Source organism: Manis javanica, chromosome 7 (genome assembly GCF_040802235.1).
Source record: "Manis javanica isolate MJ-LG chromosome 7, MJ_LKY, whole genome shotgun sequence".
Classification (NCBI taxonomy): Eukaryota; Metazoa; Chordata; class Mammalia; order Pholidota; family Manidae; genus Manis; species Manis javanica.
Window position 1 is genome coordinate 42,986,584 of NC_133162.1, and position 27,934 is coordinate 43,014,517.

The following is a 27,934-nucleotide window of genomic DNA, read 5'->3' on the forward strand; positions in this document are numbered from 1 at the left end:
TAGACAAAATTGTCCAGGTGCACTCTGCCCAGCAGGTTGGGAGCTTTCATGATTTCCAGGTGCTGTAGCTCCCTGGCTGGCTACACAGCTCAAAGGAACCCCCTCCATGATAGGCAGCCTACTGTGCCTTTCTTCTGGTCAGCCCCACCAGGTGGGCAAACCAGCAAACCCTTCCCTGGCATTAGGCCAGCCAGAGGGAAGATCTGTCTACAGAAACTACAAATGCAAAGCATAGAGGCTTATACCTGTGTGCTCAGTCCACTGGTTCAGGCAGTGGGCACAGGCATAGCAGCCAGGAAGCAGGAAACAGCTCTTTCCTCCCCCCAGGCACCAATACCATTCCCCTGTGACCTCCAACATTGCTTCAGCGACTGAGCAGCTTCCAGAGAGTAGGGCTTCTGGACACCATAGGGCACCATATACAAATGTGAAATGCCAAAGGAACCTGGTTCAGAGTAATATGAATATAACTACCGGGAAAGATGACATGGACCTCATTACTCTTCCTGAAAGGGAGTTCAAAATAAAAATCATTACCATGCTCATGGAGGTATGGAAAGATATTCAAGAACTCAGGAATGAATTCCAGTCAGAGATCCAATCATTGAAGAGCACAATGGAGGATATTAAAAGCAGATTAGATACAGTGGAGGAGATGATAAATAAAATAGATATGAGAGAAGAGGAATACAAGGAAGTTGAGGCACAGAGAGAAAAAAGAATCGCTAAGAATGAAAGAATATTGAGAGAACTGTGTGACTAATCCAAACAGAACAATATTCACATTATAGGGGTACCAGAAGAAGGAGAGAGATAAAAAGGGATAGAAGGTATCTTTGAGGAGGTAATTGCTGAAAACTTCCTCAATCTGGGGAAGGAGATAGTCTCTCAGGCCATGGAGATGCACAGATCCCCCTACACAAGGGACCCAGGGAAGACAACACCAAGACATATAGTAATTAGAATGGCAAAGATCAAGGATAAGGACAGACTAAAGCAGCCAGAGAGAGAAATCAGATTACATACAAAGGAAAGCCCATCAGGCTAATATCAAACTTCTCAGCAGAAATTTTATAGGCCAGAAGGGAGTGGCATGATATATTTAATGCAATGAAGCAGAAGGACCTGGAACCAAGACTACTTTATCCGGCAAGATTATCATTTAAATTTGAAGGAGGGATTAAACAATTTCAGAAAAGCAAAAGCTAAGGGAATTTACCTCCCACAAACTATCTCTACAGTGTATTTTGGAGGGACTGCTATAGATGGAAGTGTTCCTAAGGTTTAATAGCTGTCACCAGAGGGAATAAAACCACAGTAAAGAAAGTGGAACAGCTAATAATTAAGCAAATGCAAAATTAAATTAACTATCCTCGAAGCCAATGAAGGGATAGACAAAGAGTACAGAATATGATACCTAATATATAAAGAATTGAGGAGGAAGAAAAAAGAGGAGAAAAAGAAGAGAACCTTTAGATTTTGTTTATAATAGCATAATAAGTGATTTAATAGTAAGGAAGTTAACTCTGAACCTTTGGTAACCACAAATCTAAAGTCTGCAATGGCAATAAGTACATACCTATCGATAATCACCCTAAATGTAAATGGACTGAATACACCAATCAAAAGACATAGAGTCACTGAGTGGATAAAAAAAAAAGACTTATCTACATGCTGCCTACAAGACTCACTTGAAACCCAAAGGCATACACAGACTAAAAGTGAAAAAGATATTTCATGCAACTAATAGGGAGAAAAAGCAGGAGTTGCAGTACTTCTATGAGACAAAATAGACTTCAAAACAAAGAAAGTCACAAAAGACAAAGACAGACCTTACATAATGATAAAGGGGTCAATCCAACAAGAAGATAGAACCATTATAAATAACTATGCTCCCAACACAGAAGCACCTACATATGTGGAACAAATACTAACTGAATTAAAAGGACAAATAGAATGCAATGCATTCACTCTAGGAGACTTCAACACTCCACTCACTCTGAAGGACAGATCAACCAGACAGAAGATAAGTAAGGACACAGAGGCACTGAACAACACATTAGAACAGATGGACCTAACAGACATCTATAGAGCTCTGCACCCAAAAGCAGCAGAATACACATTCTTCTCAAGAACACATGGAACATTTCCAAGAATAGATCATATACTAGGCCACAAAAAGAGCCTCAGTAAATTCAAAAAGATTGAAATTGTACTGACAAGTTTCTCAGACCACAAAGGTATGAAACTAGAAATAAATTAAGTAAAGAAAATGAAAAATCCCACAAACACATAAAGGCTTAACAACATGCTCCTAAATAACCAATGGATCAATGACCAAATAAAAATAGAGATCAAGCAATATATGGAGACAAATGACAATAATTCAACACTGCAAAAATCTGTGGTAGGCAGCCAAGGCCATGCTAAGAGGAAAGTATATTGCAATATAGGTCGACCTCAAGAAAAAAGAACAATCCCATATAAGCAGTCTAAACTCACAATTAATGAAACTACAAAAAGAAAGAACAAATGAGGCCCAAAGTCCATAGAAGGAGGGACATAATAAAAATAAGAGGAGAAATAAATAAAATCAAGAAGTATAAAACAATAGAAAGAATCAATGAAAACAAGAGCTGGTTCTTCAAGAAAATAAACAAAATAGATAAACTCCTCACCAGACTTATCAAGAAAAAAAGAGAGTCTACACATATAAACAGAATCAGAAATAAGAAAGGAAAAATTACTACAGACACCACAGAAATACAAAGAATTATTAGAGAATACCATGAAAAATTATACGCTCACAGAAGATACAGGACAACAGCCAGGCTACATCTACACCTGTGAGAACCCAGCATCTTGCAAAGGGGGTAAGATACATGCCATGGCCCGGCAGGACCAGAGCATCCCTCACCCCAGCTCCCAACTCCCTAGTTGGAGCAAGGAGGGAGAGGGAGCCCAGGACTGCTAAACACCCAGCCCTAGCCATCTGCACCAGAGCACAAACACACAGTGCATGGGGTGCTGGATACTAGGGGAACGGGACAGTAAAACCTGGGAGTGGGTCCCCACAGCTGGCACCCCTGGGACAAAGAAAAGTGAGTGCTTTTTGAAAGACTTAAAGGGACAGGGACCCCGCAGCTGGATGGAAACATCCTGGGACACTTAGCCCAGCAGCTGGGAATCCCGGGGAACTCTGTGCGCCCTAACCCCTTGGGCGGCAGCACAGCTTGGAGGCCCCTCACGGAGAAAAACAGCCTCCCGCCCATTTCCCATCTGACACTGCTCCGCCCTAGTGGAGCAGCAGCCTGAGGCTGGCCACGCCCAAAGCAGCAGGGCAGAGATTCTTTCACAGCAGCTGGGCAAGAATTAGACACCCTGTCTGTGGGCAGCTGCCCAGCACAAGCCACTAGGGGTCACCATTCTCCCAGGAGAGGAAGGCCACAAACCAGCAAGAAGGGACGTTCTCCCAGCCAACACAAGCGCCAGCTCCCCACAACTACCTCTATCACCATGAAAAGGCAGAAGAATTTGATACAGACCAAACTAACCCAGACACCCTCCCCTGAGAAGGAATCTGGGGAGATAGACCTAACCAATCTCCCTGAAAAAGAATTCAAAATAAAGGTTATGCTGATGGAGCTGCAGAGAAATATGCAAGAGCTAAGGGATGAAGTCCGGAAGGAGATTATAGAAATGAAACAATCTCTGGAAGGATTTATAAGCAGAATGGATAAGATGCAAGAGGCCATTGATGGAATAGAAACCAGAGAACAGGAACACATAGAAGCTGACACAGAGGGAGAAAAAAGGATCTCCAGGAATGAAGCAATATTAAGAGAACTGTGTCACCAATCCAAAAGGAACAATATCTGCATTGTAGGGGTACCAGGGGAAGAAGAGAGAAAAAGGGATAGAAAGGAATAATTGCTGAAAACTTCCCCAAACTGGTGGAGGAAATAATCATTCAGACCATGGAAGTACACAGAACTCCCAACAGAAGGGACCCAAGGAGGACAACACCAAGACATATAATAATTAAAATGGCAAAGATCAAGGACAAGGACAGAGTTTTAAAGGCAGCTAGAGAGAGGAAAAATGTCACCTACGAAGGAAAACCCATCAGGCTATCATCAGACTTCTCAACAGAAACCTTACAGGCCAGAAGAGAATGGCATGATATATTTAATGCAATGAAACAGAAGGGCCTTGAACCAAGAATACTGTATCCAGCACGATTATCATTTAAATATGATGGAGGGATTAAACAATTCCCAGACAAGCAAAACTTGAGGGAATTTGCCTCCCACAAACCACCTCTACACGGTATTTTAAAGGGACTGCTCTAGATGGGAGCACTCCTAAGGCTAAACTGATGTCACCAGAGAAAATAAAATCACAGCAAAGAAAGCAGGCCAACCAAATACTAACTAAAGGCAAAAAATAAAATCAACTACCCACAAAAGCAGTTAAAGGAAACACAAAAGAGCACAGAATAAAACACTGAACATATAAAGAATGGAGGAGGAGGAATAAGAAGGGAGAGAAATAAAGAATCACCAGACAGTGTCTATAATAGCTCGATAAGTGAGTTAAGTTAGGCAGATACTAAAGAAGCTAACCTTGAACCTTTGGTAACCACAAATCTAAAGGCTACAATGGCAATAAGTACATATCTTTCAATAATCACCCTAAATGTAAATGGACTGAATACACCAATAAAAAGACAGAGTAATAGAATGGATAAAAAAGCAAGACCCATCTATATGCTGCTTACAAGAGATCAACCTCAAACCCAAAGACATGCACAGACTAAAAGTCAAGGGATGGAAAAAGATATTCCATGCAAGCAACAGGGAGAAAAAGGCAGGCGTTGCAGTACTAATATCAGACAAAATAGACTTCAAAATAAAGAAAGTCACAAGAGATAAAGAAGGACATTACATGATTATCAAGGGGTCAGCCCAACAAGAGGATATAACCATTATAAATACATATGCACCCAACACAGGAGCACCAGCATATGTGAAACAAATACTAACAAAACTATAGGAGGAAATAGAATGCAATGCATTCATTTTAGGAGACTTCAACACACCACTCACTCCAAGGGTCAGATCCACCAGACAGAAAATAAGTAAGGACACAGAGGCACTGAACAACACACTAGAACAGATGGACCTAATAGACATCTATAGAACTCTACACCCAAAAGCAACAGGATACACATTCTTCTCAAGTGCACATGGAACATTCTCCAAAATAGACCACACACTAGGCCACAAAAAGAGCCTCAGTAAATTAAAAAAGATTGAAATTTTACCAACCAACTTTTCAGACCACAAAGGAATAAAATTAGAAATAAATTGTACAAAGAAAGCAAAAAAGGCCCACAAACACATGGATGCTTAACAACATGCTCCTAAATAATCAATGGATCAATGACCAAATTAAAATAGAGATCAAGCAATATATGGAAACAAATGACAACAACAACACAAAGCTCAAACTTCTGTGAGACACAGCAAAAGTAGACTTAAGAGGAAAGTATATAGCAATCCATCCATATTTAAAGAAGGAAGAACAAGCTCAAATGAATAGTCTAAAGTCACAATTATCGAAATTGGAGTAAGAAAAACAAATGAGGCCCAAAGTGAGCAGGAGGGACATAATAAAGATCAGAGAAGAAATAAATAAAATTGAGAAGAATAAAACAATAGAAAAAAATCAATGAAACTAATAGCTGGTTCTTTGAGAAAATAAACAAAATAGATAAGCCACTAGCCAGACTTATTAAGAGAAAAAGAGAATCAACACACATCAACAGAATCAGAAATGAGAAAGGAAAAATCATGACGGATCCCATAGAAATACAAATAATTATTAGAGAATACTATGAAAACCCTGCTAACAAACTGGGAAACCTAGAAGAAATGGACAACTTCTTAGAAAAATACAACCTTCCAAGACTGACCAAGGAAGAAACACAAAATCAAAAACAAACCAACTACCAGCAAAGAAATTGAAGTGGAAATTAAAAAACTACCCAGGAATAAAACCCCTGGGCCAGATGGATTTACCTCGGAATTTTATCAGACATACAGAGAAGACATGATACCCATTCTCCTTAAAGTTTTCCAAAAACAGATGAGGAGGGAATACTCCCAAACTCATTCTATCATGTGAACATTACCCTAATACCAAAACTAGGCAAAGACTCCACCAAAAAAGAAAATTACAGATGAATATCCCTGATGAACATAGATGCAAAAATACTCAACAAAATATTAGCAAACCGAATTCAAAAATACATCAAGAGGGTCATACACCATGACCAAGTGGGATTCATCCCAGGGATGCAAGGATGGTACAACATTCTAAAATCCATCAACATCATCCACCACATAAACAAAAAGAAAGATAAAAACCACATGATCATCTCCATCGATGCTGAAAAAAGCATTCAACAAAATTCAACATCCATTCATGACAGAAACTCTCAGCAAAATGGGTACAGAGGGCAAGTACCTCAACATAATAAAGGCCATATATGATAAGCCCACAGACAACATCATACTGAACAGTGAGAAGCTGAAAGCTTTTCCTCTGAGATCGGGAACAACACAGGGATGCCCATTCTCCCCACTGTTATTCAACATAGTTCTGGAGGTCCTAGCCATGGCAATTAGACAGAACAAAGAATTACAAGGAATCCCGATTGGTAAAGAAGAAGTTAAACTGTCACTATTTGCAGATGACATGATATTGTACATAAAAAACCCAAAAGATTCCACTCCAAAACTACTAGAACTAATATCAGAATTCAGCAAAGTTGCAGGATACAAAATTAATATGCAGAAATATGTGGCTTTCCTATACACTAACAATGAACTAATAGAAAGAGAAATCAGGAAAACAATTCCATTCACAATTGCATCAAAAAGAATAAAATACCTAGAAATAAACTTAATCAAGGAAGTGAAAGACCTATACCCTGAAAACTACAAGACACTCTTAAAAGAAATTAAAGAGGACACTAACAAATGGAACCTCATCCCATGCTCTTGGCTAGGAAGAATTAATATCGTCAAACTGGCCATCCTGCCCAAAGCAATATACAGATTTGATGCAATCCCTATCAAATTACCAACAACATTCTTCAACTGGAACAAATAGTTCAAAAATTCATATGGAAGACCAAAGACCCCAAATAGCCAAAGCAATCCTGAGAAGGAAAATAAAATGGGGGGGATCTCTCTCCCCAACTTCAAGCTCTACTACAAAGCCACAGTAATCAAGACAATTTGGTACTGGCACTAGAATGGATCCACAGACCAGTGGAACAGAATAGAGGCTCCATACATTAACCCAAACATATATGGTCAATTAATATTCGATAAAGGAGCCATGGACATACAATGGGGAAATGACAGTCTCTTCAACAGATGGTGTTGGCAAAACTGGACAGCTACATGTCAGAGAATGAAACTGGATCACTGTCTAACCCCGTACACAAAAGTAAATTCGAAATTGATCAAAGACCTGAATGTAAGTCATGAAACCATAAAACCCTTAGAAGACAACATAGGCAAAAATCTCTTGGACATAAACATGAGCGACTTCTTCATGAACATATCTCCCCGGGCAAGGGAAACAAAAGCAAAAATGAACAAGTGGGACTATATCAAGCTGAAAAGCTTCTGTACAGCAAAGGACACCATCAATAGAACAAAAAGGTACCCTACAGCATGGGAGAATATATTCATAAACGACAGATCCAATAAAGGGTTGACATCCAAAATATATAAAGCATTCATGTACCTCAACAAACAAAAAGCAAATAATCCAATTAAAAAATGGGCAGAGGAGCTGAACAGACACTTCTCCAAAGAAATTCAGATGGCCAACAGACACATGAAAAAATGCTCCACTTTGCTAGTCATCAGAGAAATGCAAATTAGAACCACAATGAGATATCACCTCACACCAGTAAAGATTGCCACCATCCAAAAGGCAAATAACAACAAACGTTGGTGAGGCTGTGAAGAAAGGGGAAACTCCTACACTGCTGGTGGGGATGTAAACTAGTTCAACCACTGTGGAGAGCAGTATGGAGGTTCCTCAAAAAGCTCAAAATAGACATACCATTTGACCCAGGAATTTCACTTCTAGGAATTTACCCTAAGAATGCAGCAGCAGAGTTTGAAAAAGAAAGGTGTGCCCCTATGTTTATCGCAGCACTCTTTACAATAGCCAAGAAATAGAAGCAACCTAAGTGTCCATCAGTAGATGAATGGATAAAGAAGAGGTGGTACTTATACACAATGGAATATTATTCAGCCATAAGAAGAAAACAAATCCTTCCATTTGCAACATGGATGGAGCTGGAGGACATTATGCTCAGTGAAATAAGCCAGGTGGAGAAAGACAAGTGCCAAATGATTTCCCTCATTTGTGGAGTATAACAATGAAGCAAAACTAAAGGAACAAAATAGCGGCAGACTCAGAGACCCAAGAATGAACTAGTGGTTACCAAAGGGGAGGGGTGTGGGACAAAGGGTAGGGAGAGAGGGAGAAGAGAATTGAGGGGTATTATGTTTAGTACACATGATGTGGGGGGGTCACAGGGAGAGCAGTGTAGCACAGAGAAGGGACATAGTGGATCTGTGGCATCTTGCTGCACTGATGGACAGTGACTGCATTGGGGTATGGGTGGGGACTTGATAATATGGGTAAATGTAGTAACCACATTGTTTTGTCATGTGAAACCTTCATAGAGTGTATATCAATTATACCTTAATGAAAAATTTAAAAAATATATATATATACCCAGAAGAATTGAAAGCAATTCCTCAAACAAGTATTTCTACACCAATATTCATTATAGCATTATTCACAATAGTGAAGTATTGATGCATGCTATAGCATGGATAAACCTTGAAAACATTATGCTAAGTGACACAAGTCAGACACAAAAGGACAGTTTTGTATGATTCCACTTCTATAAGGTAATCTAAAATAGGCAAATTTATAAGGACAGAAGAACAGTGGTTGTCAGAGGCTGGGGAAAGGGGAATGGGAAATTAATGTGTATTGAGTTTCAATTGGGAATGATGAGAAAGTTCTACAAATAGTGATGACAGTTAAACTTTTTGAATGGACTTAATGCCACTGCACTGTACATTTTTTAATGATTTAAATGGTAATATTGTGTTATACATATTTTACCACAATGAAGAAACTTTACGGTATCAATGGGGAAAAAATACATTAATGGCTCCAGTAACAGCTGCATCAGCAGAAAGATCCTTCTCAAAATTAAAATGTTGTCATCTTACATTGCCAAAAGCAAATGACATTACTTTCAATTACATGAACTGAAAATGAAGTTAATGTAAGTAGAAGCTTTGATAGCCTAATAAATGAATTTGAAGCAATGCAAGTCAGAAAAATCTTATGTTCAGTCATGATACCACATATTAATAAATATTACACATACTGTATATGATTATGACAAAGTATTTTTGCAGTTTGTTTATATTGTTACTCATTTATCACTTCAACCCATTATCCTTTACAAGTAATAAAATATTTTTAAAAGAAAAGCTTTATATGTTAGTTGTGGGACTTTTTCCTATGTTTTGAAAAAGAGCTTTTTATTTTCATCTTGACTGTTCCCCACAAATTATTTAGCTGGCCCGATGCCAGCTTTATCAATGTAGCCTATTCGTCTTTGACCAAGTCATTTAACCTTTTCTAACCTATCTCAGTTTTCTCACCTCTCAAATGATTATGATATAGAACTCTCTCACTGTATGGGAAAAAAAAATACACATGCACACATACACATATGGTGGTTTGAGAAAGTAGAGGTGATTTAAAATATCAGTGGCAGTTGTTCATTTGAGATTTTTTATAACTACTACCTTTTCTAGAGTCTGAGTCTTTAGACAAATATATTTCTTATATAAAATGAAGAAACGTATTTCTTATTTTCTATGGGGCTTCCAGGTTTTTGACAGAGCAGCTAAATGACTCATTTGGTCCAGAAACATATAATTTTTAAAGTCCAGTGATTTCACAGATGACTAAAAGCAAAACATAAATGAAAAGTGATGACAAAACACTAGACTTCAGTCAATAGTCATAGAGCCTAAAATTTTAAGCAGTATTTCTGATAAATCCTCTACCTTTTAAGAAACTTACCACAAAACAACACTAGGAGAACTGAGGTCCCATAGTACTATCTGTGGGCAATCTGGAAATATCAGATGCTTCCAAAATGTAAATAAAAATACTAATTAAAGAGGCAAAAATCCCCCAGCACTAGGAGGGCTACAATTAGGAGCTCTGTCAGATTAGAGGACTGGGTGTGAGAGCCAAGCAGGGACCAAAACAGAAGCTGAATCCCGAATCTGAATGCTCACTTCATGCACATTTAGAGCACGCTCAAATAAAATCCTGACCACTGGTACAGGCAACACATCAACCCACCGTCATTGGGGGTTTCCTGAGCCCTTCATATAGCCTCTCCAACCTCCCTAGAGACACGTGCAGGTGATTGGCTTAAATGTGGGCTACAACCTTGGGACAAGCTCTTACATCAAGAGGATGGCCGTGAAAGACCAGACTTGTAACTGATAAATAAGTTAACAAGCTGGGTGGGGGTAGAATTCCAATTGCTCCATTGCTTATGCCTCCTAGAATTTGGCCACCATCTCCCTCCTCCGGGGCCAAGGAATCCACTTTGAAGGGTTCTCTCTCACTGGCCATCCCTCAGACAGGCCCTCCTACTGCCTAACCTTTGCCCTTTCTAATTGCCCTGATCTCATCCCAACCTCCATAGCTGCGTTTAAAGTCCACCTTTGGGGAACACACAGAGTGAGTGCTGCAGATAACTGCAGTTCTGCCTGTCATCTGGCTGGTGGGCTGTGTACCTGGACTTCTTAGGACACTGGATGAGCTTGGAAGAAAGGCCTCAGTACCTACCTGGCTACAGGATGAAGGTGGCTGCTGGCTTCTTGATTTTGTGGCTTAGCCTCGGGGGTGGCCTGACTCAGAGTGGCACCAGCCCTGATGCGGAGGAGTCTTATTCTGATTGGGGCCTTCGGCACATCCGGGGCAGCTTTGAATCTGTCAACAGCTACTTTGATTCCTTTCTGGAGCTGCTGGGAGGGAAAAATGGAGTCTGTCAGTACAGGTGCCGGTACGGTGAGTAAGGTTTCTCTTCCTGAAAAAATGATTACTGGTGGACCTGTGAACTGCTGGAGCAGGGTCACAATCTGACATGCATGCACTTTTTCCTGTCATTCACCTCTTGGGTAAGGTTGCCAGATTCAGCAAATAAACATATGGGACACTCAGTGAAATGTGAATTTCAAATAAGCAACCAATAATTTGTTGATACATTTAAACATCTGGGACACACCTATACTGACAAATTATTGGTTATCTGAAATACAAATTTCACTGAGCTCCCTGTATTTTACCTGGCCTACTCCAAAGAGCTTTGCAAGACGGATTCCCTGGGACCATTTTGTTGAGTCTGTTGTGAGGCAAGGTAGAGAAATGCAGCATGGATGAGGAGAAGGAATATGAGAGGTCTGTAAGAAACATTCTGAGAAAATCTGCCAGGGGGTCAAACAGCTTTCTCAGTCACTCTGTGCTATGTCTGAACATGGCTTCCCAGTTTCCCTAATGGAGCTTGTACCTTCCCTTCGGCTCTATCCATCTCAGATAGGCATCAATTTGCCTGACTTTCCAGAGGGAACTGTCCCTGGGACTGCACCTCAATCGGCCATGGCAGGCCGACAGTGGACAGGAGGGGCTTGCTGCCAGGCGCCTCAGCCCATCAGGGATCAGGGGCTGTGAGGGCCTGGGACTGTCCCTCAGGCCTGGGATCAGCTACAGAACTGTGAATAGGTAGGAGCACTCCCTTGCCTGAGTTGTAAAGAGGGTGCCTGGGACCAGGCGCACACCCAGCTGCCAAAGGGGAGTCCCTGGTGCCAGTTCTTCCCTCGCTCCCCTCAAGGATGGAAAGGTAATAGGAGCAGAATGTGAGCCCTGGACCTCGAAGCTAGGAGGCAGGGAGTAACTCCAAACGTGAGTGAAATTGTTTTTGAAAGCACACACAGTCTCATATAGCACTAGTTTTATGACTTAGTTTATCAAACATTTCATCACGGGGTTAGAGATGAAAACAGTGAGTCAATTTAGCCTACCAGGAAAACACTGAACAGATAAAACTCAGGTTCGAGAGACTCAAAAAAGCTACTACTTGCTGGACTCAACCAATTGGTGTCTTTACTTTCAAGCAGGGAAGTTGCTTCCTTATAAACTGAGTGTGGCTAGGAAACAATGATTAACCGTTGCTGTAGAAAGAAAATATTTGTAGTCCAGAAGTTTTAACAGATATACTGAAAAGAAAAAACCTGCCCCATGAAGATTCCATAGGATGAAAAGCCTAGTCTACGCCAGGACCCACGCGGACACCCAGCCATGTCTCTGGCCAGTGTGGGCGGGACAAACGCAGAGCTACCTGTCATTGGACTGTGCTCATCCACTTTGCAGAAATGGGGCAGGAAAGGGGTGCACTCACTTAAGATATCTGATCAATACAAGTGCTGTTTTCTTTCCTAGAAGCAACACAAGACTTAGGTCTGTTGTTTAGTAAATAGATAACCCCAAGAATTTTTTAGGAAAACAAGAATCAAGCCCCACTTTTCCTTCTCTAGCAAAATAGCATTAAAAAATTTCAGCAGATTTTGGTTGCAAGCCTCTACCTGGGCAGGGTTGATGTCATCAGCCACGGTGGGGGATGGGAACAGTCAACAGAGAGATTGCAGAAAGGCAAATAACTCCACTCTGCTAAAAAGAACTTGCTCAAGGAGAGGCCCGAAAAACATGTAGGAAATAGCGGGTGAAGCCTTGTTACCTCGAACTCAGCGGAGCTGGGAACCTGGAGGCTGCTCCTTAACAGTACAAAATATCTTCTCAAGTTGATTGTGAATCAAGCAGTCTTTCCAACAGATAACACCTAAAAAATAAGTGGGTCTCTGTTTTTTTTTTATATTGCCTCGTGATTCATTTCTTATGCACACAAGGCTTCTGTTCTCTCTTTAAAGCTGTGGCTCTCAACCTCACCTGTGCTTTGAATCTCCTGGAGGGCTTTAGACAAACCGCTGGGCCCCCACCTCTCTTGTTTCTGACTTGGTGGGTCTGAGGTGGGGCAAGAAGATTTGCATTTCTAAGAGTCCTCAGGTGACACCGGGGAGGAAAAAAAATGCTTTAAAGGCTGCAATCTTTGACCAGATGGAACAATTTAGCAACAGTTAGTCTACCATACAAAACTTCTATTTGATAGGTACTTAAAACAGTGGTTCTCTACCTCAAGCCCTGCGCTTAGAATCACCTAGGAGTTTTAAAAACACCTGCCACCCAAACCAATTAAATCAGAATCCGTGGGTTGGATGCAGATATCAGTGTTAATGTTTCCCAAGTGATTACAAAGTGCAGCCACTGTGTGGAACACTACTTAAGAGGTTGCTGTTGGAGAACCTCAGCCCTGGGTCGTTCAGACAGGCGAAAGCATGTTTGTACCCTGGTAGCCCACAGTAGCTTAGCGGTGTTGCTGTCCCTACTTCCTATATACACCAATTCATTTCCATGTCAGCGCTCAAATGTGTACTTGTCAAAGAATCAAGCTATACATATAGTGAGATTCAACACATATTAAAAGCAGACATAGCACAATTGAGGTAAGAACCAGAGATTCTGATTGGTGGTAGGACCCTAGAAATGCACAGGTGGTCCTTGAATTAGACTTTGAGAAATACTAGTAATGGAAAAATCATGGGTTTGAATTGACTCGGGACAGGTGGTGGTGGGGAATTCCATTGCTGGTGACCTTGGGCAACTTACCTAAGTCTTTCAACTGTTACTTCCTCATGTTTATAAAAAATGTTAACAATAAAATAAAAAATACCTACCTTGCAGGTTTGTTGTAAGAATTAAAGACAACAGATATAATGAATTAGTGCTGTGTATGGAGTATGGCATATACCAAACGCATTTTATAAATGTTATGAGAAAGATTGCCGGTGAACAGGTTAACTATGCATGCAGATTCTTCCACTTCTCTTTCAACATAACATTTAAAAAAAAAAACACAGAAATCTCAGTGACTGGACAACATCCTTTCAGCTTCTAGAAGAAATCATCAAGTGATGATTTAAGTGTTCTGTGCTTTTATGAAGGTCTCTGGAGGACGTTTCTATGGAGCAGAGTTTCTGTGTCTGGTAAATAATGATTGAAGATATTGTGCACTGTCACAGTTTGATAAAAGGACCTCAGATGAGTTTCTTCTTGAGTTTAGTTCTAGGGAAAAATGTATCTTTAAATAATCAGTTTTTTTTCCAAGAGACCTTCTATCTGTTTCAAATCTTAGAGCAAAATTTTATGAACCTGTGAGTTTGTGTATTTTTCCAGGGTAAGAATTCATGGCCTTCATCAGATTCCTAAGGGGATCTATAACCTGAACAAATAAGATGGTTACTGGCTTAGAGGCAAATATTGTTCCTGTACTAGGCTGACCAGCTCTCTTGGTTCGCTGGGGACTGGGAGAGAAGTGGTGGGGGTTCCTGGGACATGGGACTTACAGTATTAAAACAGGGATGGTCCCAGGCAAACCGGGACAAATTTGTCACCTACCCCATGCAGTGATTTAATCTGTTTTAGTGACTGAAATAGAGTTTATTCAGTAAAGTTGTCACAGTTCTACTTTGTTCCCTTGATGTATTTACTCTTCTGTATTTGAGTGTTTCTGGAAGTACACAAAGCACACAATTTCCAATAAAATACTCTGATTCCTTACTAGGCCTCTAGAGCTTCTTCCGCAGGAGACAGCTGGGGAGGGAGAAGGCACACACCCTCCTGGGAAGACTTAACCCTTGACCTGGGTGATTAAGCCCCAGAAGTTCTCATGGTTCTTTTCAGTAACAGAACTAAAAACAGGTTGGGCCTAACAGCCCATGTACAAGCCTAGGTGTAGAACTCGGGTTTCATGGCTAACTCTCCTCCTATATCTCTCTCATTTGTCTTTTAAGTGTTTTACATGCTTTATGATGTTTTACTTTATTTAGAAGATTTTAATTTTCATAAGATCTAATCTGTCAATTATTTTCTTTACGGCTTCTGAATTTTTTTATTTTGTGCAGAACCATCCTCATATCAAGATTATAACATTCTGCTATTTTTTTCTGTGGAAGCAGCCATAGCTAATACATAATAAATGAGTGTCACAGTACTCTAGTAACACATACTATGAGCACATAAATTTAAATTTCACACAATTTTCACATGTCACAAAATATTATCCTTGTTTTGACCTTTTCCCCTAGACATTTAAAAATATAGAAGCCATTTTTAGCTGGCAAGCTATACAAAAGCAGGCAGTGGTCTGAAACTGGGCCATCATTTGCCAGCCCTTGACTACAGGATCAAGTTGTCAGTCTCTTACTCCTATAAGTAGAAAAAAAACAGAAAATAAAATTAATTTGTAGACATGGTGTATTACTGATGCCTAGACTCAAACAACATTCAAACTGTAAAGACTCAACACAACTCAAAACTACTTAAGATACAGTACATTATTTCTACGTAAACTCAAGCCATAACCTTTTTTCTTAGGAGTTATACTTCAAGCTTCATTCCTAAACAGAATTTCTGCAGCTATCATTAAGTATCAACTACAATAAAAAAAATAATCTCCATCAATAGCAGACCAAGGGGGACATGTCTAGTAACTGGTGTTTCATTACCTTTCAAACTGGGATATCAGAATTTTATCTTCTGTTAGTTATCAGTGCAAAAAAGGCAGAGGGTATTCCTGGAAACTGCACTGAATCTGCTGCAAAAAAAGCCTTTTATCAGCAAAATTATTAAAGAGATAAGTTTCATCATCAAATTTATACATGTGTTTCTTCATGAATTCCCCCCTGATTTCTATAAAGCTAGTATGTGTAGAACATTTGTAAAAGAACTCAAAGAAAAAATAAAATCACCACAATCCCACCTCCAAGAGACAATACACACTTAATCATGTGGCGTAGTGTGATTACTTTTATATGTATAATTTGATTACTAATATGAATTAATATACTTCACCCATTCCACTTCCAGTTCACACATACACACACGACAAGCTAGTACAGCATCAATGGTAAGATATTTCTCAAGAACTTTGAAAACTAAGGCAAGGATTATTGATGGGCTGGCAGACTCTGTCAACAAGTACTGTACCACAAGGAACGTCGGGTGGAAATGAAACATTAATGTGCACACACACACAAACTCAAGCTATAATGAAATAAAAGGAAACTTTCAATTTCCAGAAATGATGAGTAAATGCAAAAATAATGTAGTATGAGGGGTTGACACTGCCATGGCCTTTAGAGTTTTTAATCTGGAACATATGTAGTCTCTAGGGGTTGAGGAATGGGTTTTAAATGTGCATACAAAGAGAGGAAAATTAACTTCCATTTGTAAGAATTGAGAAGTTGAAACAGTCTACAAAGCTTAGTCCCTCAGGAGCTGCCTAGTCTGTTTAAAAGGTATTAGAAAACATCTACCCAATATTCTGAGGAAGTAGCAAAGTTGCTTCCCATCCATGTGGGGCTGAGGCTTGACAGAGGAATAGAGAACTCCCACTAAAAAACCATTATCCCCAGAATATTCTGTGCACAGGTGAGGAATCTGCATTTACATAGTTGGCCTGGTATGAGTATCCCAAGCTGAAAACTAGCAGGGTCTCAAGGGTCTGGAAAGTCCTAGAGCTGCAGCAAAAACCACTGAGAAACTACTCTGTAGCACATTAGTCAGGCCACAGGAATTCCTTAGAGAAACAAGACCTTCTGAAGATGAGTTCTTACTAAAAGACTATACACTGTGTGAAAAAATAATCCACCATGGGGGAGAGTCATTAGACATTAAAAAATGAAAGATTTAGCATCCCAAAGCCTGGAGATAATAAAATAATACAATGAGAACATTTGAAATTACTGAAGAAATAAAAGGACTAGAAAACATAATAATTAAAAACCCCAGAACTCAATAAAAATAGACAGATTTAAACAAAGAAATCAAATAGAATTTCAAAAAATGAAAATTACAGTCATTAAAGAAAAAATGCAGTGGGTGGGTTGAATAGCAGATTAGTCAACCTAGAGAGAATTAATAAAATGGAAAGTGGATTTGATAAAGCTAGTCAAAATTTAGTACACAGAGAAAAAGACAGAAAATACAAAAGAGAGGTTAAGATACATGAGGAAAGAATTAACAAGAGCTGCCCGTAAGGAGAAACTAGGTAAAATGAGGAGAAGAAAATATTTAGACACTGGTTGTGAATTCTCCAGGGGTGAAAGAAACCCAAGTCTTCAGATTATTCCAAGCAGGATAAGGATACATAATTCACAGCTGGATACGTTATATCTGATAATCATATATATATAGTGAAACTGTGATGATGTGGAGAAACTGGAACCCTGTGCATTGCTGGGAGGAATGTCCTCCTCCTTTTCTACAGTAATAAGCCCCTCTCCCAAGTTTAAGCTGGGCCAATGGATGCCTCTGTTGAATAAAGACATCATGTCCTAGCCCAACTTTGCAACTAGGTGTTGCCATTTGATAAGGTCTGGTCAAAGGGTAATAAGAGGAAGTAATTATGCAACATTCTGGAGTGAGTTTCTTAAAGAGAGGAACCTTGACCCTTCTACCTCCTTCTTCCATCCTGCTGCTGGTAACATAGATGTATTGGCTGAAGCTCCAGCTTGGTTTCAGAGAAGTACAAATTTACCATACCAGGCTTATGATCCTTACTTCTGGATTTTTTAATGAGATTTTCTATTTTGTTTAAGTATCTGAATAATGTAATATATATATTATAATATAAATATATGGAAAAAATTGTAACACTGCATTGAAGGACATTAAAGAAGACTCAAGTAAATAGCAAGCTATTATGCTATGCCCATGTTTGGGAAGATGGAAAGTCAGTTGTTTCCAAATTAATCTATAAAGTCAATGTATTTTCAACCAAAATCCTGTAATATCTCTTGTAGAATTTACTAAATTGACTGTAAAAGCTGTAAAGGTTCAAGAACAATTACAACAAATTTTAGGGACAAGTAGGGAGAGATTTAAAGTATAAACTTAGTACCTAAACTTAGTACTTAAAAATTAAAACAGAAAGAGGGGCACAAAGGGGGCTTCAACTGTACTTGTAACATTTAATTAAGCAGAAAAAAGTATTTATAGCAAGTTTGTCAGTGTTAACATTTATTACGTTCTTGTAGTGGGTACATGAGTGTTTGTTTCTTTCACTTTTCTTCAGTGTTGAAATATTTCATAATACAAAATAATTAAAAATATCTGATAGGAGAAAGTTAAAGAAAGAAAAAAGAATAGCCATGTGCCTCACTCTAAGGAATAATTCTTAGCTTTTTTTCCCCTCAATCTTATGCTCTGTGTTGTATCTCCTAAAACGAGGCAAAGGAATGTGGTGAAAGACCATGGGCTCTGGAGACAAATACAAAATCTGGATTTATATTCTGTTTTCCTCCTTGCTTGACATAGGCAAGTCATTTCCCCATTGCTAAATGACTTAGCACCATTTTCATTATTTGGATATTGGGATAAAAATACTCATTGCCGAAGACTGCCCTGAGTTCATCTCAGGTCAAGGTTATCTATGATGACTACCATTGATACAACTGACAACTTCTCTACATATTTGCAAGATTATAAAAAACTCAAAAGCCATGTAGGAGAAACCAAGACATTCAAAGCTTTTTGGATAATTTCTACTTAGTTCTATGAAACAAATGCCTGAAATATTGTGTAGGGGTGTTTTCCTTGCCCTTTGGTCAATAATGCTTTGCCTACATTTCTGGAATCAACAAAATTTCCTTCAAGTTATTCTGAAAAAATTTTGAGGCGCTGTTATGATTCTGATTCCTTCAGTGTGTGTCAGGCAATGCTCTCCTTTTCTGTGTGTGGTGTGTGGCCATCACCAGGAGGGAGTAGTCAGAAGCCTTGAGTTAGTTTGCTTTTGCCATGGACCTTATCTTCAAGGTCATGCACTCGAGAAATGTTAGAATTGTTAGTAAATAAATGCTCATAAATTGTTTGACATTAGGAGAAAATGCTAAATTACCCTAAAGGTTACTACTCTTTTATGATGACATCATCATCATCACCATCAGCACCTCCTATTACGGATATGAGTGAGGAAAAATGACTTTTAAAAGAAAAATTGAATATGCATTTTTGATAATTTTTATTTGATGAATGTTCCCTAATGTTTCATTTCTAAATATCTCTTCCTGCTTCTTTCCTCTTTTTCCCTGCTAGGAAAGGCACCAATGCCCAGACCTGGCTATAAGCCTCAGGAACCCAACGGCTGCAGCTCCTATTTCCTGGGTCTCAAGGTACCAGAAAGTGTATGTACCATCACCATTCTTTTCTTAGTTGACTGGTTTTAACTAAAACAAATCCAAGAGTTATCACTGATGGAAGTGATCACTTATGGGATATAGTTGAGCTGTGTAATTAAGTATTTTAAATCAGATACACAGAAAAGGAGATACTTTACAAAATATTTGATTTCCTTTTCTCAGAAGCAGCTGTCCCTCAGATAAGCCATTTGGGTAATGAACTTTGAAATCACCACTACCAACATCAGCCGACTCTTAATGGGCCACATATAAGAGACTTACCAGTGAGGGCTGGTGGTAGCTAGCCTTTGAGAGCTGATTGTTATATTGGCAGGACTCTTGCAAGTGTTTGATTTACATGTGGGTAGCATCAAAACAGCTCTGTTGGAGTGTTAACACCATAGAAATTTGCACACACACACCCATCCACACGCATTGTTCCCCACGTCCGGCTGCTGGCTAAACATTCACCATCACACTGCTGACCATTTCTCAAACTATTGTCCTCTTCTAAAAACAAGTAATAAATTAATTTCTTTTAAGTACTTTTGGAAGCCCTTTTACCTTTTTCACTTTAGAAAAGAGGTTTATGTAAAATGTAGGTAGAGGGATTTCATATCTAAAGTATGATTTTGAATTGTGTTTTAACTGGGCTAAACTTCACTTTTCTGCTGATTCAAAAGATTTTGCTTTGTAATAATTTTCTAAGCAGCATGTTTGTTCTTCTAACTAAAATGCTGCCCACCCATGTGGCATTTTTGTGAAAACTGGAAAAAGGTCTCTTTTCCTCAAGATAGTTTTCTTCCATTCATCAGAAGTTTATCTTAACATATTGATTTTGTTAGAAAAGGAACTTTGACTGCCATTGGCCAGGCATTTTGCTTAATAAATATACAATCTATGATGTCTTGTGGGAAGGTGCCCCCTTAACATGATGCACTTGTGCACTTCACGAGCTGCCCAGCTGAATGTCCAGCCTTGTCCACGTCCACAATCATGATGTGATGGATACAGAAGAAAGCCAATCTTTTCAAATATAAATTTATATTACAGAAACCACATATTTTTCGCTAATATATTTTACTTGATATCAATTTAGAGGCTATGGAAGTGATATGCACTCTATTTTGGGGATAATGTCATTATCTACCATAGAACAGTAAGTGTCCTTTAATTACCGGTTCTATCATGTCCCTTCCTTGCTCAAGAGTCTTTATCAAACCTAACTAGTTACTTTGAAAGTCAAGACCCTAATTAAAAATAGGAATATATGTATCTGTATCCCTGCTAAGACCCTTCAAAGCCTAAACAAAGAATTGACTTGCTCACATGATTTGCTCATTATTTCCTTTCCTTACCTGCGATATCCTAAGTCTACTCTCATCTCTAATAATCTTCCCAAAATAAAATTCCTGTTTGATAACTCTACGTGTGGCATTCTATGAACTTACTCTGTTTATGCCACAATATTTACAGTTGTTCATAGGATACTTAATAAGTGTGTGTATGTGTGTTAGATATTGTCCCCCTGTGGTCAGGAACTATGTGTTCTACACCCCACTCTGCGTCCTGACATATACAGACACCTACACATACCCTTAAAACAGTGCTGTAGGGATGAGTCCCTAATAAATGATGGTGACCTCTTGATGAACTGACGCTTAATTTTTCATACTTTTGAGACTTCAAATCCTTTGCTCAAACAAAATCTCACATAACAGACTTTAGTTCAATTTGGAAGTCCTGCAGCTCTGCCCCCTTGACTAACCTTCTGATCTCTATTCTTTCCTGATCTCTATTTTCATCACTGTAGTGGCCTGTGAATTTGAAAATTATTAACATCTAAAAGAAAAATAAGAAAAATGGGCCATTCAGAATTATTAAACTACTAATGAAATCATAATTGAAACCTAGCATTCAGTGACTGTCAACCTGATGTTATTCTCTGAAGTCACTGGTGTTTCTGAATTGATCTGAACACTGCACAGGAATTTGAGAACTGGCTAGTCGTAAGTGGGCAAGGTTGCCTAAGGTCGTTGGTCTAAACGTGGCGTTTTCTTCCTTTTCTTTACGCAGATGGACCTGGGCATTCCAGCAATGACCAAGTGCTGCAACCAGCTGGATGTCTGCTACGACACCTGCGGTGCCAACAAGTATCGCTGTGATGCAAAATTCCGATGGTGCCTCCACTCGATCTGCTCTGACCTTAAGCGGAGTCTGGGCTTTGTCTCCAACGTGGAAGGTACATATTTTAAGGGAATCTACTTGTGAGCAGAGAGTTTTGTTCCTGTTTTCACACAGAAATGGAGCCACAGCTCCTTTACTCAGAGGCCAGTAGAGCTCACTGACCTTTAGAGAACACTGAAAAATGCAAGAAAGATGAAGGGAGATTCTGGGCTCTCTGTCACTGAAGCTCTTGCTGCCCTGCCCAGGAGCTGCTGGCGCCACTCCTGGCGGGCAGGGCCACACCAAGCGCTTCCCAGAGACATAAAAATCTATCCTTTAAGACTGGAGGAAGAGTTGCCCAATTGGCTTTAGTTATCCATTCCACGATTAAATCATTTTCCACATCAGGAGTTATTCTGTATTAGGACTACTTGGTTTGGTTTAAACTCCTTTTTTCTTATTTTGTTCTCAGTTGGGTAAAGAATTTTTAAAACCTATATTTTTTTTGAATAAAGTTCTATATACATTTGAGGGAGATTATTTTTAAACAACTGCTTAGAAACCTAGTTTCCAGTGCTGATTCTATAATTTCTTTTTCCTAAATCACCTTAGGAAAAGATTTAGTCCTTTGGGTTTGGAAGTCAGAACATTACATCCAAGTATTAGCATTATAATTTTTAGATGGTAAAGTTTGAAATTCAGGCTTATAAAGAACTGGCCCCATGCCACTGAGAAAGTAGGCAGTAGAAAAAATTGTAGATCTTGTTCATAGATCAATGTTTACAGGGAATTTCCAAAGTAAATGTGTGAGGGCTTGAAAATATGAATAATTAATTAGACCCTGTAAAAGGGAGTACCACTCTATTCTTGCAGAAGGTGAAAAAGTACCTGCTGCTAATCTAGGGTCATGTCAAGGTACTTCCTCCAAGCAATATCCTATTGATTCTTTCTCCTAAATATATCTGATATACCACTGCCTGGTTACTGCAAAGTAGTCCAGTCTCTGGGTCCCATCCAATCTATTCTCCTGTTAGGCACCAGATATATTTTTATACCAGATGAATCTAGGCCTTCCACAATCTGTGTAAGACCTTCAGTAGGTTCCTTTTCCTCAGGATAAACCCAAACTCCTTAATATGACAAACATAGTCCTTTCTTACTCAATTCTAGAGTACCCCTCCAGCCATTACTTTCTGATTTCTCCTCTGACTTCCGCCATTCTGAAATACTTGGTTTGATGGCCCTCATCTTTCGTTTTTTAAAATTAAGGTATCATTGATATACAATTTTACAAAGGTTTCACATGAGCAACATTGTGGTTTCAATAATCCATATTATCAAGTCCCCCACCCCCACCCCATTACAGTCACTAGTCCATCAGTGTAGTAAGATGCTACAGAGTCATGACTTGTCTTCCCTGTGCTATACTGCCTTCCCTGTGACCTCCCTACATTGTGTGTCCTGATCATAATGCCCCTTACTCCCCTTCTCCTTCCCTCCCCACACACCATATCCCACCCCTTCCCTTGGTAACTAGTCCCTTCTTGGAGTCTCTGAGTCTGCTGCTGTTTTGTTCCTTCAGTTTTGCTTTGTTATACCCCACAAATGAGTGAAATCATTTGGTATTTGTCTTTCTCTGCCTGGCTTATTTCACTGAACATAATATTCTTTAGCTCCATCCATGTTATTGCAAATGGTAGAATTTGTTTTCCTTTTATGGCTGAATAACATTCCATTTTGTATATATACTACATCTTTATCCATTCATCTACTGATGGACACAGGTTGCTCCCATATCTTGGCTATTGTAAATAGTGTGATAGCCCATATATTTCTGCCTCTGCAATTCCCTCTGATTGGAACACTCTGATCATTCATTTTTTGTTGTTGTTGAAATAGGTTTATTAATATATAATTCACCTATTATGAAATTCAACCATTTAAAGATTTTTTAATATGTTCATAGAGATATGCAGTCAGCCCCACACTCAGTTTTAGAACACTTTCATTGCTCCAAAAAGAAACCCCATAGCCATTAGCATTTGTACCCTATCCCATTCCCAGCTCTAGGCAAACACTAATCTGCTTTCTGCCTCTATAGATTTGCCTATTCTGGAACTTCACATAGACGGGATCAGAAAATATATGGTCTTTTGTGATTAGTTCCTTTCACTTAATAAGGTGTATCCATGTTGTAGCATGTATCAGTATTTCATTCTTTTTTACTGCTGAATAATATTCCATTATATGGACATGACATGTTTTCTTTATCCATTCATCAGTTGGACATTTGGATTTTTCCTACATTTTGGCTATTATGAATAATTCGAGTATGAACATTTATGTATAAGTTTTTCTGGAGGCATTTTTCATTTCTTTTGAGTGTATATGGGGGGTGGGGGGAACTTCTGGGTTATATGGAAATTTTATGACAAACTGTTTTCCAAAATCACTACACCATTTTACATTCCCAGCAGGAATATATTGAGATTCCAATTTCTCCACATCCTTAACCAATATTTGTTACTATTTGTCTTTTTGATTATAGACCCTAGTGGGTGTGAAATGGTATTTCAGTGTAGTTTTTATTTACATTTCTCTGATTGCTAATGATATTAAACATTTATTTACGTGCTTATTGGCCATTAAATATCCCCTTTGGAGAAATGTCTACTCAGATCCTTTGCCCTTTTAAAAATTGCTATTTTCTTTCTTCTTATTGAGTTGTAAGACTTCTTTACATATTCTGGACACAAGTCCTTTATCAGATATATATGCTTTGCAAATATTTCATTTCGTGGGTTGTTTTTTTCACTTCCTTGATGATATCACTTGCAGCACAGAGGTTGTACATTTTAACTAAGTCCAATTTACCTATTTTTTTCTTTCATTTCTTATGCTTGTGGTGGTATACATAAGAAGACTTTGTTTAACCCAAGGTCATGAAGATTTACTCCTGTGTTCTCTTCTAAAAAGTTTTATGTTAGCTTCTACATTTAGATCTATGATCCATTGTTAGTTAATTTTTGTGTATGATGTAAGAAAGGGGTTCAACTTCATTCTTTTGTATATAGGTTTCCAGTTTCTGTACATTTATTGAAAATGACTACTCTTTCCCACATTAAATTGTCTTTGCACCCTTGTCAAAAGTTAATTACCATAAATAGTTTTATTTCTAGACTCTCAATTTTATTCCATTCATCTATAACAGGGCCACACTGTCTTTATTACTGTAGTTTTGTAGTAAATTTAAAAATCAAGAAGTATCCTTTAACTTTGTTCTTTTTAAAGACTGTTTTGGATATTCTGGATCCCTTGCATTTCTATATGTATTTAGGTTCAACTTGTCAATTGCTTCAAGAAATGGCAGTTAGAATTTTGTAGGGTTTTGTTGAAACCATAGATCAATTTGAGGAGTAATGCCATCCTAACAAAATTATGTTTTCTGATTAATGAATGTCCTTCCTTTTATTTGGGTCTTCTTTAATTTCTTTCAACAATGTTTTATAGATTTCAGAGCACAAATCTTACACTTCTTTTATTTCTAAGTATTTTATTCTTTTTGATGCTATTATACATGGAATTGTTTTATTAATTTTATTATTAGACCATTTATTGACAATGTATAGAGATACAATTATTTTTGTACATTGATCTTTTATCCTGCAACTTTGCTGAACTCATTTATTAGTTCTAATAAATTCTTAATAGATTCCTCAGGCTTTTTTATATACAAGATAATGTCATCTGCATATTGTCTTTCTTTCCAAACTGGCTACCTTTTATTTCTTTCTCTTGTCAATTGCTCTGGCTAGAACTTCCAGTACAATATTCAAGAGAAGTGGGGAGAGCAATGTGGAGATTAAACAGCATGCTACTGAACAACGAATGGGTCAAAGAAGAAATCAAAAGGCAAATCAGTTATCTTCAGTCAAACGAAAATGGAAATACAACAGCCTCCTAAAAAATATAAGTCCAGGACAAGACAACTTCACTTTTAAAGTGGCTTCGACATTTAAGAAGAATTGATTGGCCATTTCAATTATTTCAACACTTACGGAAGAATTAATACCAATCCTTTGCAAACTCTTCCAACATATAGGAGGGAACACTTCCAGACTCATTGTATGAAGTCAGTATTACCCTGATGCCAAAACCAGACAAGGATACCACACGAAAAGAAAATTACAGGCCAATATCCCTGATGAACACAGATGCAAAAATTCTCAACAAAATATTAGCAAACCAAATTCAATAATACATAAAAGAATCATACATCATAATCAAGTGGGATTTGTTCCAGAGATGGAAGGATGATTCAATTTCTACAAATCAATCAACATGATACACCACATTAACAAAATGAAGGATAAAAACCATATGGTCATCTCAATAGATGAAGAAAAAGCATTTGACAAAATTAAACATCCATTTATGATAAAAACTCTCCACAAAATAGGTTTTGTGGGAACCCATTTTGGGAACATAATAAAGGCCATGAATAACAAGTCTCCAGCTAAGATCATACTCTATGAGACAAGTTAAAAACTTTTCCTCTAAGACCAGGAACTTGGCAAGGATACCCACTCTCACCACTCTTATTTAACATAGTATTGGAAGTCCTAGCCAGAGCAGTTAGGCAAGAAAAAGAAATAAAAGCCATCCAAATCAGATTGGAAAAAGTAAAACTGTCACTATTTGGAGATGACATGATCTTATATATAGGAAACCCTAAGGCTCCACCAAAAACTGTTAGAACTAACAAATTCAGTAAAGTTGCAGGATACAAAATCAATATACAAAAATCCACTGCATTTCTGTGCACTAATAATGAACTATCAGGAAGAAAAATTAAGAAAACAATTATATTTATAATTGCATCAAAAAGAATAAAATACCCAGGAATAAATCTAACCAAGGAAATGAAAGATCTGTACTCTGAAAACTATAAGACATTGATGAAAGAAATTGAAGATGACACAAATAAAGGGAAATGTATTCTGTGCTCATGGATTGGAGGAATTAATATCGTTAAAATGTCCATACTAACCCAAAGCAATCTAATCTACAGATTCAGTGCAATCCCTATCCAAATTCCAATGGAAGGCATTCTGAGATGCTTGCCCTCATAACCCTTCCTCCAAAGGAATAGAGACCCTTTTTGTGGGCTCCCACTCTACCTTGGTGTTACTTCCACCATGGTGTAGTAGCTCTTTATTTACCTGTCTATCCTGTCCACCTCTATGTCCAAATGGTGAGATCCTTGATCCTAACCGAGTGGCTAACCAGCACATACAATACACACACACACATTTTTTCAATGAATGAATGGTTATCCATCTCACACTTGAATAGGGAAAACTACAGGAAACAAAGTGATATCTGAGGGAGTATTCTGCAAAAATGGTAGATTTCCCATGGAGTGATCATAGTGGCATGGAAAATTTGGATGGCTAACCATGGTTTTGACCTGGAGGTCCATAAAACAAGGGCACCCCAAAGTCTATTCTGCTTTACTAGACTGGATGGAAGCTTCTCTGAAAAAGCTTCTCTTAAATATGCTTTTCCTTTTTAATTCTGTATTTGGAGCACCACCTCTACTTTCTTTTGTGTATCATGTCATCCTTGGAACTATTTTGCTTCTTTAAAATTAATTGAACTACTACTTGTGGTAGTCTTGTATATTAACCTGTATCTCTCTCTTCATCTTTTTCAAGTAGCCTGTGATTCTCTGGCTGATACTGTGTTCAATACTGTATGGACCTTGGGCTGCCGACCCTTTATGAATAGCCAACGGGCAGCCTGCATCTGTGCAGAAGAGGAGAAAGAAGAGTTATGAGGAGAAGGTGATTCCTTCCTGGTTTTGAGGACACCACAGCTGTCAGTCTCAGAGATGACAGTATGGCAGACATGTCTCATCTTTCTTTCATAAGTTTGGATACCACAAAGCAGGAGAAAGGAGACAGTGTTCTACATTGTTCTTCAGCTGAAAAAGTGACTCCCATCATTTGAAGAGAATTGGAAAAAAGACATGGAGTGATTTGAAGGCTTCCCAACCAAGACACATTTATCTGGGAATTTAGTTCATGGTGGAAAGTCTAAAATACTGGGATTCCTGGACTTGATAATTATATTCATAAATGAAATTTTGCAGAGCCCAACCGTTTGGGAGGCTAGGATTTCCTCTGGTCCATGCTCCAGTTGCCAGAAGCATCTCATGTTTAATAAAGTGTACCTCATAGAAAATTTGAAAAGGAATGAATTCCATTATCACC

General features: G+C 38.5%; 1 protein-coding gene across 3 annotated transcripts; it reads left to right on the forward strand.

Annotated features, from left to right (window-relative positions):
• Positions 1–10,845: 10,845 nt before the first annotated feature.
• On the forward strand, positions 10,846–27,913 carry PLA2G12B (phospholipase A2 group XIIB). 3 transcript variants are annotated; one of them, XM_017656839.3, is made up of 4 exons: positions 10,846–11,214; positions 19,411–19,499; positions 21,570–21,735; positions 27,380–27,913. In XM_017656839.3, exons 1-4 carry the CDS (start codon positions 10,962–10,964, stop codon positions 27,496–27,498), a joined length of 627 nt encoding a protein of 208 aa, XP_017512328.1. In that variant the 5' UTR covers positions 10,846–10,961; the 3' UTR covers positions 27,499–27,913. The 3 variants fall into 3 exon arrangements, with proteins under 3 accessions (XP_017512328.1, XP_017512327.1, XP_017512329.1); XM_017656838.3 differs by having other exon boundaries at positions 10,847–11,214; positions 27,377–27,913; XM_017656840.3 differs by having other exon boundaries at positions 10,862–11,009; positions 27,377–27,913.
• The last annotated feature ends 21 nt before the right edge of the window (positions 27,914–27,934 follow it).